The sequence below is a fragment of the Vigna unguiculata genome, chromosome 5, assembly GCF_037176805.1.
Source record: "Vigna unguiculata cultivar grain cowpea cultivar isolate G323 ecotype 2 chromosome 5, ASM3717680v1, whole genome shotgun sequence".
NCBI classification, from domain to species: domain Eukaryota; kingdom Viridiplantae; phylum Streptophyta; class Magnoliopsida; order Fabales; family Fabaceae; genus Vigna; species Vigna unguiculata.
In genome coordinates, this window is record NC_140796.1 from 53,897,459 (window position 1) to 53,909,827 (window position 12,369).

Genomic DNA, 12,369 nt, shown 5'->3' on the forward strand with positions numbered 1-12,369 from the left:
AGAGGTATAAAATGAGATGAAATCATTAATCGCGGGTCCTATGATCAACCTTTTTTATCTTAATTTTTTTTTCTATTTGTTCTTTTATCCGTATTTATTTAGTGTTCCAGCAAAAATTAGAACATGTATTGTACTTAATACCATTGCCACAACACACCAATCCCCCTGATTTTTCTTGCAACCAATGAATAGGTGAAATATTTTAAGTTGAAGTAAATAATATATATATGTTATGAATTAATGATTGTCCATTGATTTGATACATTTACTGATATGATTCATTACTCTTTATGGTAAATATTTGTATTAACTAAGTTGATTTGTTTCCTTTATGGATTACATATTGTATCTATAAATAGGACTCTTCCTATCAATAATAATACACAGATGAGTTGCTCCCTATTCTCTTATTCTCTATTCTCTCTTGTCTCTTCTCTTCTCTATTATCTGTGGTCATTCTCTATGTTATTCACTTTATTTCATAACACGTTATCAGCACGATGCTCCAACCAATTGAGGATTAGTGGAAGCTTTTTCTCTATAACGACAGTGTTATGCGTGTCTCAATCCAGGCTCTTTCTAATCCTTTCTCAAATTATAATTTTACCTTATATTCTTCCTCTTGTGATAATAATTATTTAACTTTATCAATTTTCATCTTCGTCTTATTATTTTTATTTTTATTTTGAAGGTGATTATTATTATTAATATAATTATTTTAGGTGCTAGTTCTAAACACACGAAATGTTGCAAAATTTGGATTTGTGACCCTTGATAGGAAGAATTCCTTATATTGGATTTTAACTTGAAATATATTTAGATGCAATGGATATTGGGATACCATTAAATAAAGAAATAAAGCATCTAAGCAACATGACAAAAATATTGTGAAAAGAGATTTCACAAATATTGTGAATTTATTTCATGCCTATGTATGGATGGCTGGACAAAGCAATAAAGCTTTTGATGAAAAATCATGAGATCCGCCTAATATGCTCCATTCCCAGAAGTGAATGGAGCAATCAATATTATGAATTTCTTTCATGCCTTTGTATGGCTGAACAAAGCAATGAGCTTTTGATAAAAAATCATGAAACCTGTCCAAATTGGTTATGCTCCATTTCCATAAGTGAATGCAACAATATTTTATTTATATTTTCATGATCGATCATGATCTTGATTTTGGACATGGTTATAAAGAAAATTTCAAAGACACATTTTGTCACCAGAAGTGGCACGATAATGTGAAAAAAGGAAAAGGAAAATGTGAAAATATTGACAAAAAGATGAAGGTATATATTATCATTACGATGGTAAAGGTCATTTGAGTTGTACTTATTGTACACCAGAGCATCTTACAAATAATGAGAAGAACATAGAAACACACTTTGCTTATGAAGATGGTGATTCTGATTATGGCCATATGGATGCTACTCATCTTAATATTGTTATTTTCTTTGCTAAAGCAAATGAAAGCATTGATCACCTAATTGATTATGAGAGTTTTGAAAAAAAAATCTCATATTGATATTTACGTTTATATGAAAAACGAATGTTTTGCACTAATACCAAAAGATATGTGTCTTATTGATTGTGCAACAACTTATACAATTCTCAAGAGTAATAAATTTTTCTTTTGTTTGATAATGTGAGACATCGATGTTAGTATTATTTATAGTACTACAAATATATTTGAAGACTCTAGAAGAGCTATTATACTTCTACCAAGAAGTTGAATAGAAACTTATTAAGTTTCAATGATATTTGTCTAAATGGATATTATATTAAGACAAACAATGAAAAAGATATGAAATATCTTTATATCTCTATGATTGAGTTCAAAAAGAAAGTGTATTGGAGAAATTATCAATATTTTCTTATAGTTTGTACTACAAGTTTATTAGTACAATTTAAATGCATGTCATGGTAAACCAGAAGTTTACAAATCAAAATGATTGCCTTGTTTGACATGATTAGTTATTATGATGTCAAAAAAAAATGGTTGAAAAACTCATGTGAACACGTTTGAAGCATGGTAGACCTATTGGTTCCAAAGATAAAAACTCTTGAATGAGAAAGGGGGCTAATATGCAAAATAACCTAATCGAAAAGGTTGAAATCCCAAAAGATTCATTTGACATAATTAATGGTTCGGTTCAAGAAGAACCTCAGGTACCTGAAATGGTTTGAAAATGATGAGATCTCAATAAATTATGTCATGAATCATATAATATGGAACCAAAATAAAGTTAATATTGACGAAACTTTTACTTATAACATAGCGATGAATGTTATGAATGACAATGAGGATCAATAAGCAATGATCATTGAAGATTATCGGCAAAGAAAAGATTGGCCAAAATGAAAATATGTAAAGAAGCATAAGTATATTTGTTTGTTAAACAAAAGGTTTTTGAACATATAGTTCGCACAACTGAAGTTATGAAACCCGTTTGGTACATATGGATTTTTGCGCAAAAATCAAATTAAGAATCATGAAATTGTTAGATACAAAGCACAATTGGTTGCTCAAGGTTGTTCACAAAACCTTGTATTGATTTGTGAAAAAACATATTCACTAGTATTGGATGCAACAACATTGCAATATTCGATTATCCTAGTTGCACAACAAGGTTTGCATTTACATCTAATGGATGATGTTACAACCTATTCGTACGATTCTTTTGAGAATCATATTTATATGAAAATTTCTGAAGGATTTTATTTATCCAACAAGACAAATTCTAAAGAGGGTTATTCAATAAAATTGAACATGCTCTTTTATTGATTAAAGAAATCAAGACGTGTGTGGCATAACCGTCTTATTGAGTACTTATTAAAAGAAGGATATAAAAATGATCCTATTTGGTCTTGTATTTATATGAAAAGATCCAAATAATGAATTTGCCATAATTATTGTTTATGTAGATGACATAAACGTCGTTGAAATTCCTAATGAGTTCACAAAGGCAATTGATTACTCAAAGAAATAATTTGAGATGAATGATCTTTGAAGGGCAAAGTCTTATTTGAAATTAGAAATTGAGTATTTAAATAAAGGTATTTTTATACATCAAGAAGCTTATATAATTAAAGTGCTTAAAATGTTCTAAATGGACAAGTCATGTCCATTATGCACTCCAATAGTTGTGAGGTCGTTAGATGTTGATAAAGACTCTTCTTAGACCTCAAGAAAATGATGAAGATCTTCTTGGTCTAGAAGCACCATATCTTAGTGTCATAGAAACACTAATGTATCTTGCGAATTATACTCGATCTAATATTGCATTTGCTATAAATTTGTTAAGCAAGATATAGTTCTTTAACTACAAGAAGAAAATGGTTTGGAGTAAAACATATACTTCGTTACTTTAAGGGTACTACGAATATGAGCTTATTCCATCCAAATGATTCAGATTCAGACCAATGGGTTATGGATATGCATGTTATTTTACATATTCTTACAATGCCACAATGGTTGATCACAAACAAGATGTTTGTTCACATGTGGTAGCACAATAGTTTCATGAAGGTATATGAAACAAACCATAGTAGCAACATCGTCTAATCATACAAATTACGAGGAAAGTTGTGAATATGTTTGGTTAAGGTTTATAATTCAACATGTGCAAGAAACTTGTGACTATCCCCGAGAAAGATGGAATCAACAACCATATATGAAGACAATAGTGTATTGTTCAATTGAAAGGATGATATAGATATCCAAAAATTCGTTCATCTGAAAATATGACAAGTCTATTTGTAAAGTTTTTGCCAAGAAAAACTTTTGAGCAAATGACTCACAAATTCGGACTCACCTTAATGATGTAAGTTTACATGAGGGGGAGAAATAGAATATGTGATGAACAATATTGTATTAAAGAATACAGAATGTTTTCAACCGCGAACCCGTTTTGGCCCAACCCACCTAGCCTGTTTTTTTTAATTATTTTATTTTTAAAAATTAAAAAAATTCTATATTATATAAATGTAAATATGCAATACTATTATAATTTAAATCATTTACACTTATAAATTAAGTTATAATTATTAGTTATAATAGAGTAATTTAACATGTAAATATAATAATTATTTTAATTTATTCAATTAAAGATATTAATTAATCAAATATTTATATGATTAAATATGCTCCAAATATTTATTTATAAGTATATATATATATATATATATATACAAAATTTATAAATAAAAAATAAAAAAATTATTTTTTTAAAATTAAAAAAAAGGGTGAGTCAGCTTGCCTTATGGCGAGGCATGTTGCAGTTTCTGGTCCATTTTTTAGTGGTAGACCAATCTGACCCGACCTATTTTTGGCGGGCCAAAACGGTGACCCATTTTGCCATCTCTAATTTTAGCCAAAGGTTGAGCCGATTTAGCTCGAACGAAAGGTCAAGTTAAGTAGTCCCAAGTCCAGGTTGAGCTAAGTCGTGTTGGGACCCATGTCGAGTCGAGTTGGTTCTGGTTGAGGTCGAGTCTAGTTGTCTTGGGCCAAAGTTTAAGTTGAGTCAGCACTCGCCAAAGTTTCATCTAAGATGATTTTGAGTTGAGTCGGTCTTGGTTGGAGGTCGAGCGAGTTTGGCCTAGGTCGAATGCTGAATCGCGATGGCCAAGATATGAGGTTTAAACCAATCTTCCCTAATTGAATGTTGAGTTGAGTCAACTCAAGCTGAATCGATTGAGGTCGAATCAATTCAAATTGTATCAAGGTAGAATCGATTCGAATTAGTCCAGTTCGAATCGGCTCGAGTCGACATAAATCAAAAGTTAAGACGAGTCGTACTGAATTGAAGGTCAAGTCAAGTTAAGTTAGACTCAAATGTAAGTTGAGTTTGCAGTAAAATAGAAATTAAATTACTTTATCCAAACAAAAATATTAAAATTTAAGATACTTTATCCAAATTAGTTACATAATATATATATATATATATATATATATATATATATATATATATATATATATATATATATATATATATATATATATATATAATTGTATGACATAATTAACTCTTTTGTAATCTTGAATATTGTCAATTAAGTTTTTTTTAATATATTGAGTACTAAATTTTTATATTTTTCAATTGAGTTAATGTAATTGAGTAGTTGTTGTGTGGTCTTTTTGTAAATTAAGTAATATGATTGTTATTTTGTTCGACGTATTATTTAATTATCTTCACAAGTCATGAAAATGTGAAGTGGTGATTGTGATCATCACATATAGTGTTAACAGTGCCAATTTCTTATTTCAATTAAAGTAATAAAATTCACTTTTTTTTTTTTGCATTACCATATATTATCTTATATTAATTACAAAATTTCATATTTCCTACCACATGAAGACAAAGGAATAATATAACAATATACTACAAAAAAAAGTGAATAATTGTGACTGTTAAAATTACAAGTTCTAGTGGTTAAAAACTGTCACAAATGACATTTCTAACCGTTTAAAAAATCGTCAAAATTACAGATGTCAAAAACAGTTTGTGACAAAAATATTCTAACCGGTAGTATTGTTGTCAGAAAAAAATAAATAATAATAGCTGTTAAAAACCGCTACAAAATATAGTCTAATTTGATTGTATTTTGTCATATTTTGACGATTAAAAACCGTCAAAAAATGAATCATATTTTGACAGTTCCGCTGAAAAATGAATCATATTTTGATATTTAAAAACCGCCACAAAATATATTATATTTTGATAATTAAAAATCACTACAAATGTATCATATTTTAATGGTTAAAATCCATTACAAAATATATCATATTCATAATTATTAACAGCCAAAATTTATTTGAAATATTTTTTAAAATTACAAAAAATATTTATTAATTATTAGACTAACTCCATAATTCACTTTTTTTCTTTTTCTACTACATTATTAAACAGAATCAAGTATTAATTAGTTATCATATATTTGTACCTCTAATATAGATGATTATTAGACACTTTTAGAAACAACACAATGCACGAAAAAAAGAAGAACATATTCACAAGCTTTTAACGGATCTTCTTCGTACATATATAATTCAGACACTGAAATGTTATATACTGAAATGTTACGAATAACCTAAACATACGTAAGTCTCAAAACATCCATATACAATCATATATTCCACCTAAAAAAATGGAAAATCCGAGAAGTAAAAAGAAGGGGAGGTAGGAAGAAAAACATTCCATATATTAGAGAAGTGCACCTGCACCACCTGCATAATGAAAAATGGGTGGTGAGTAATATTTATCATGTGGATGGTCTATTCCAGAAAAAAATAAAAATATCATGCCTAGATTTAAATGATTAGTCAAACAAACAGGATAACAAAAACCATAATAACATAAACAGATCAATAAACCTAGAATTGAGAATTCTAAGTATGAGTTTTACAAAGTTGAGTATCTTATAAATAGAAGATCTATAAATCCATTATCTCTAAGATTTATGACAAAACTGAAGCTACAGATAAATCTTACCAGACTACATTTCAGAAAGTAGTTAGTTCCTTGAAAGCTTGAAACCCACAAATAAGTTGGAGTCCAGAAATATTTATACAGAACATAGAATCCTTAAATGGCTAAATTTTGAAATATATATATATATATATATATATATATATATATATAAAGATACATAATCAAGAAAGGTATTAAAACAAGAGACATATCACTCGTGCATTTGTTCTAATGTAATTGTGAAAGTGCCATGTGATTGACTAGTACAAGCAAAAGAGGAATAACAAGTTATTAGATTAGAAAGATCAAATTTAATGGAAATCACATTAAGAAACAAAAATATGGGAGAGAAAAAATAGGTAATTAAGAAATCAGAATATAATTTTGCTGGCAAGGTGAGAAACAAACCGGTGCTTCCACCATAATTAACATCAACAAAAGCCCAACCCCGACTAGTCCAGTACTGAATGCTCAAATTTAAAATTCCACGTGCTTCAGCAGTTGGTCCTCCTGAAATATTCAAACACAATGAGCCTATAAAAGTGTGCTGTGTGAAATCATAAGAACTAAGAACCCATGTGTAACATGTCTTTAAGGCTATGGACATCACAATTAAGAGAACGATTACATAATGTTTTCAAAAGATTGTGTTGGAGAAAGAGTTAAGAAACTAGACACTACAAGATTTAGACTTCGACATAAAAAGTGAAAGAATTACCCATTTATGGAGATTCCAAAAACCATTTCTCCTATCCGTGATGAAAAACAGCTCCCCTGTTCAATTCAAAATAAAATAAACCACAATGCACAGATAGATCATAACAAAGGTTCCCATTCAAATCAATGGGTAAACTCTGAATTAATAACATTCAATGACAACAGAACCCATAAATTATTTGAAAAACAAACACTAAAAATAACATTCTTCTTGTCATCTTTATAATAAAATAAAATGGAAATGAAGTCAACGATGTAATAAAAAGAAAGATAAAATTGTTACAAATTTTGAATAAAAACAGCTTTGTAAAACACAGTGCTAGGCCAAATTAAACCTAGTTATCTATAACTATTCTATTAATAGAAAAATGCCAATATTTGGTGCACACTTTTTTTTTGACATTTTGTATCTTTCTACTTATTTTTTCTCTCCTATTTATTTTTTACATAAATTTCAAGATATCCTCAAACCTTTTTATAACCAGAGAGGAAAGAATTGACAGTGAAGCCATAAGCCAAAACTTGGTAAGAATTTGAACATTATTTGTATTTTATAGAAATAATGTACAAACCTTAACTGCACTCATGTCTCTCTGCATATGAAACAAGTTTAAGCAAATAATTTAACACCCAAAGTCCCTAGCCCATACACAAGTTGTGATTCCCAAACTTCATAAGCTATTTAAACTTCAATTCGTGTAGTTGATATCAGATCACATACACCCCCTTCAATGCTGCAATTAATGCAGCCCAAAGAAGCCGCAACCAGGGAAAGTCAGGATAACCCCAATTTAGTGGGATTTTTAACATGTGCACAATTATGCAATGCCAATGTAAATTATGATATTAATGGACTCTTGGCTTTTAGCTAGATCTTTATTTTTAAAAGTGTGGAAATAGGTCACACTGATTTATAAAATTATAGTTATAATTATGTCATACCATAGGAACAAAATTCATAATGGTGCTCTAAATAGGCCATCGCAGGCTGGATTTAAGGACCCAACTAAAAATATGTAAAACTACAGAGATCCATTACAAACATTTGGGTCCCTATAGTTTCAAAAGTATAAAGGTTTGTGAATCCAACGTATCATCAGAAATTTTGATCATGTTTAGCATCTTATTTTAACAAAAATAACCACACTGCTTCTGCCAGAGTTAAATTCACTTAGCCACATCCAATTAAACTCCCATTATTAAGTTTGAAGGTCAACTTCAAGTTTTGAAATGGCATTATACACCAGTATATTCACGTGTGAGGAAGGAGGACCTAAGTATGAAACAAGAAGGTAATGAAAAGAAGACAAATATCAGATCACAAAGCACGAAAACTGATTTCAATATATGATAATAGCTGTCAAGTCAAACTAGAAATTCAATATTCAAGACATTTATATAAAAATAGTAAGACTAAAAAGACAAAATTTTAGAATTCATGTTACTGCACAGGTTGCTTTGAACAATAATAGTATCGGAGGATATCAAAAGAAACTGTAGCTAGTTCAGTATGAACCCAACAGTAGCCGATTCTTATTATGCTGCAACTCAACTTACATAAGATTAATTTACAAATAGATTAAGGTTACTCATTGAATGTTTTCTCCTTCATGGCCCCTCTGTAAATTTCATATGTAAGTGCAGTCCTAAATGTGTTTCTCTCATTCATGTATTCACGAAACAATTCTCATTTAAGGAAATTAATCGTTGAAGTATACCTAAAAGACACAGTAACCATAACTATAACCAAAAGAGGAAAAGGGAAAACGAAGAGACAGGGGCAAGCTGGCCATGCCATGATGACATGATAAGGATGTGATGAAATTATTCGTTGTAGAAATTGAACTTTGCTTACCATGATGGAGAGAGGTGACCCATACATGATGATGGAAAATATTGCAGCAGCGAAACCACAGAAGAGTTTTCTGGTGTTTCCATGCAGAGCAAACAGAGACACCAGAACAACACCAGAAAACACTGCCACCACGAACGAGAAAAGGCCAAGAATCTTTGCTTGTAGATCATTCCCCGCAACACACACCTGCTTGTAGATCTCTCTGCATAAGACCATAACATGATTATGCTTCAAGTTGAAACATGGCATATAATACAAAAACAGCCACTCCAACTATAATATGGAACTAAGAAACTAGATCCAGAACAAGTGTCGGAAATAGATGGTTACAGGAAAAATCTTCCAGAAGAAACAAAATCTGTGAATCATCATAACAGAAAAAATTCCATGAAAATTAGGAAGAGTATCAATTTAATCAATGAGTGATAAATTAGCATTGTGTGATTCAAAAAAGAACTGAATATCTGCAAAAAATATAAGCTGTTCATATTAAAAGAAACTGTATCAATGTATTATAAATAGATTAGTAATCAACACAAAGAAAATAAAAGCTCACACAATACATGAACTTAAAGAATATTTCATTGTGACTTCAATTACATGACCAACATGATAAGAAAACTTAACTTTTTCAAGTTTCAATTTTATTAGAGTTCTACTCACCCTTTTTCAGAAATATAGCCATGCCATAAAAGATATTGTCCTATTAATGCTTCCTGAAGTTCCATCCACTTCAGATTCTGCCCACTCTATACTCTATATGAGAAGAGGCTTGAACATGCTCTCCGTAAGTTTTAGGAAAGAATAGTCAATGTGTTAAGCACGCCTCTCGTTCTTACTCAACTCTCGATCAACTCTTGCTTTTGCTCAACTCCACAAACAATGGCTCAAAGCAATATAATCGAAATAATCAATCACAGTCACAAGATCGGGGAAAAGATAAAAAACAAGATCAATAATCTCAAAGCAAAATTACCAAATGGAGATGGAGGTGAAGGAGAAGGAACCTGTAAGTAGTCGCTTTGAGTAATTGATCCTTGAAAGCAATAGGAACATTTCTCAAGCAAATAAAGATGAAGGTGAAGGAGACCTAACCTGAAATTTAGTAGAGGGAAAGAGAGCTGAAGTAATGGGAGAAAGAAGAATACCAAAAACCATGGCAACCTGAAAAAAATCGTGGAATCAGTAACAACTTTAAAATTATAAATCTCACCTAAATCTCAACCTAATATAAAAACGAGACGAGCACTAACCACAACCACCTATCTCAGGCAACCTTTCCCATTGATATCCCCTACCAATGACATAAATGAAATTTGTTTTGCATTAGGAAACAAGGAAGATTAACATAAAAAAAATATATACAATTTGAGTTTGAGATCCACGATTAGGGTTTTATACCTTTTCCATTTGAGAACCTTGGGTTTTCTGGGTTTAGTGGAGGCTTGACACAATGAATCGTGTAGACACAAATAATCGACATTGAGATTTATAAATCTTTGAGCATCTATGATTTTCTCCAAGGAAGAAGAGACTGAGACTATGAAACCTAAATCTTAGGTCGTGCGGGAGATGAGTTAAGGGGAGAAGAGACAAATGGAAGTTCAACAATGTATCTATAGGGAGACGAGGCGATGGGAGAACGCTCAGATTCAATGGGGAGAAAGAGAGACGAGCTTTAAAAATCGAAACTCAGAAGCACTACGAAGAAACAACTGAAAATCAAAAGTCTTATTCTAGACAGACAACGTCGTTGCTGGCTTAATGGAGAGTGTACTATTGTGTTGTTCAGAGGAAGAAAGCATGTACATGGTTTAAAATCAAAAGAACTATAAAATTTGTAGCGGTTTAGATAATCGTGAGAAATTTTTTTATTTTTTAACGGTTTAGAATAACCGCGAGAAATACACCGTCAATAAAAAATATATTTTTTGTATAACATAAAAATTGACATTCTATTAACCAAAAAATTAAATGATAAAAACCCAATCGAAAAGTATAAAAATTATGAGTACTCAACATATTAAAAAAAATGTATAAGAACTTAAATGAAAATACGTAAATTTGTGAGAAATTATGAAAATTGAGAAAGGCCTTGATATATATATATATATAGTTTATTTGACACTTCTAATTATATAATTAATTTATTTTTAAATTTTAGTACATTTTATATAGTTGGAAAACAAAAAAATGGGTATCTATAAAAAAATTGAGACTTCCAAAATATTTTTTTGATTACATAATTTAAGAAAATTGAACTAATAAAGATAAATAATACAATGAACTCAATAATCTGTTGAAAGTCTTAAATAAAATAAACTTCTTAAACTCCCTGATTGATGAAACCAAAACTTCTATATGGATCAAATCCAACCTTTTAAAAAACACCTGTGATTAAACAACCTTTTATCAGAGGCAGACTTGACATGAGTAATTTTCACTCAACTTGCAAGGTTGCTTAAACTTTGAACATAAATCTTCTGTGATTTCCATGCAGTTTGGGTCAAAATCCATATGTCTGTGAACATGGTCAATGCATCGAGAACAGAAAGAACATTGTTATGCCTTTTGTAGCATCAATATGCGGGGTTTTGATCCTTCTGGGGGCCGTGGAAGCTATATTGTGGATCCTTACAAAGAGAAAATCGAAAGGTGATGCTATAAAATTGGTAGTTTGGTTTTGATAATTTTCCAAACAAAGTCAACCTTAAATACTAATTTCCAAACTATTTTACAATATCTAACAGCTTAGATGGTAGAAAAGGATGAAAGTGAGATCTCTCAGCAGTACACAGAACAAGATAATTGATTACAGCAGTTTAAAAAACAAATATATTCATATTCTGACGTCAGTAAAATTACCAACAATTTCGGTACAATTGTTGGTAAAGGAGGCTTTGAGATATCACCACATACACTGGCAGAAAATAAATTGGGTTAATTTCATGATTTGTTTTTCATTGCAGCTATTGCACATCCAATAGATTAACAGAGAAAAGTGATGTTTATAACTTTGGAGTGGTTCTTTTGGAAATAATCACAGGTCAGAAAGTAATAGCAAGGAATGAAGAAAGGGGTCACATAAAGGAGTGGGTTAGATCCCTGGTTGCATTAAGGGATATCATGGCCATTGTTGACTCAAGGTTTGAGGGAGATTTTGACATTAACTCAGCCTGGAAAGCCGTGGAAATAGCAATGGCTTTTGTTTCTCTAAGTCCCAAAGAAAGGCCAATAATCAGTGTGATAGTGTTTGTACTTAAGGAGATTTTAGCAACCGAATTAGCTCGAATAAAACATAACAGTTGTGCAAATTCCATGTGA

The 12,369-nt window shown here is 30.5% G+C and overlaps 2 protein-coding genes across 4 annotated transcripts; one reads left to right on the forward strand and one right to left on the reverse strand.

Annotated features, from left to right (window-relative positions):
- Positions 1 to 5,989: 5,989 nt before the first annotated feature.
- LOC146886552 (bidirectional sugar transporter SWEET1a-like) lies at positions 5,990 to 10,862 on the reverse strand. 3 transcript variants are annotated; one of them, XM_085673156.1, is made up of 8 exons: positions 10,447 to 10,862; positions 10,299 to 10,339; positions 10,141 to 10,209; positions 9,709 to 10,052; positions 9,046 to 9,247; positions 7,192 to 7,247; positions 6,882 to 6,983; positions 5,990 to 6,229 (listed from the first exon to the last, which is right to left on the reverse strand). In XM_085673156.1, the coding sequence occupies exons 4-7, from the start codon at positions 9,771 to 9,773 to the stop codon at positions 6,968 to 6,970; spliced, it is 339 nt and encodes a 112-aa protein (XP_085529282.1). In that variant the 5' UTR covers positions 9,774 to 10,052; positions 10,141 to 10,209; positions 10,299 to 10,339; positions 10,447 to 10,862; the 3' UTR covers positions 5,990 to 6,229; positions 6,882 to 6,967. The 3 variants fall into 3 exon arrangements, with proteins under 3 accessions (XP_085529282.1, XP_085529280.1, XP_085529281.1); XM_085673154.1 differs by having other exon boundaries at positions 9,709 to 10,209; XM_085673155.1 differs by lacking the exon at positions 10,141 to 10,209 and having other exon boundaries at positions 9,709 to 10,140; positions 10,259 to 10,339; positions 10,447 to 10,835.
- Positions 10,863 to 11,629: 767 nt separating this feature from the next.
- On the forward strand, positions 11,630 to 12,369 carry LOC146886553 (putative leucine-rich repeat receptor-like serine/threonine-protein kinase At2g04300). The gene is made up of 2 exons (XM_085673507.1): positions 11,630 to 11,700; positions 12,015 to 12,369. The coding sequence occupies exons 1-2, from the start codon at positions 11,630 to 11,632 to the stop codon at positions 12,367 to 12,369; spliced, it is 426 nt and encodes a 141-aa protein (XP_085529633.1).

Coding starts and splice junctions, on each gene's coding strand:
- LOC146886552 (XM_085673156.1), bottom strand. CDS start 9,773: ATGGAACTTCAGGAAGCATTAATAGGACAATATCTTTTATGGCATGGC. Junction 9,248..9,708: donor GGCTATATTTCTGAAAAAGG/GTGAGTAGAACT, acceptor GGTCTTATGCAG/AGAGATCTACAAGCAGGTGT. Junction 7,248..9,045: donor GGTCACCTCTCTCCATCATG/GTAAGCAAAGTT, acceptor TGAATTGAACAG/GGGAGCTGTTTTTCATCACG.
- LOC146886553 (XM_085673507.1), top strand. CDS start 11,630: ATGCGGGGTTTTGATCCTTCTGGGGGCCGTGGAAGCTATATTGTGGAT. Junction 11,701..12,014: donor TACAAAGAGAAAATCGAAAG/GTGATGCTATAA, acceptor TTTTCATTGCAG/CTATTGCACATCCAATAGAT.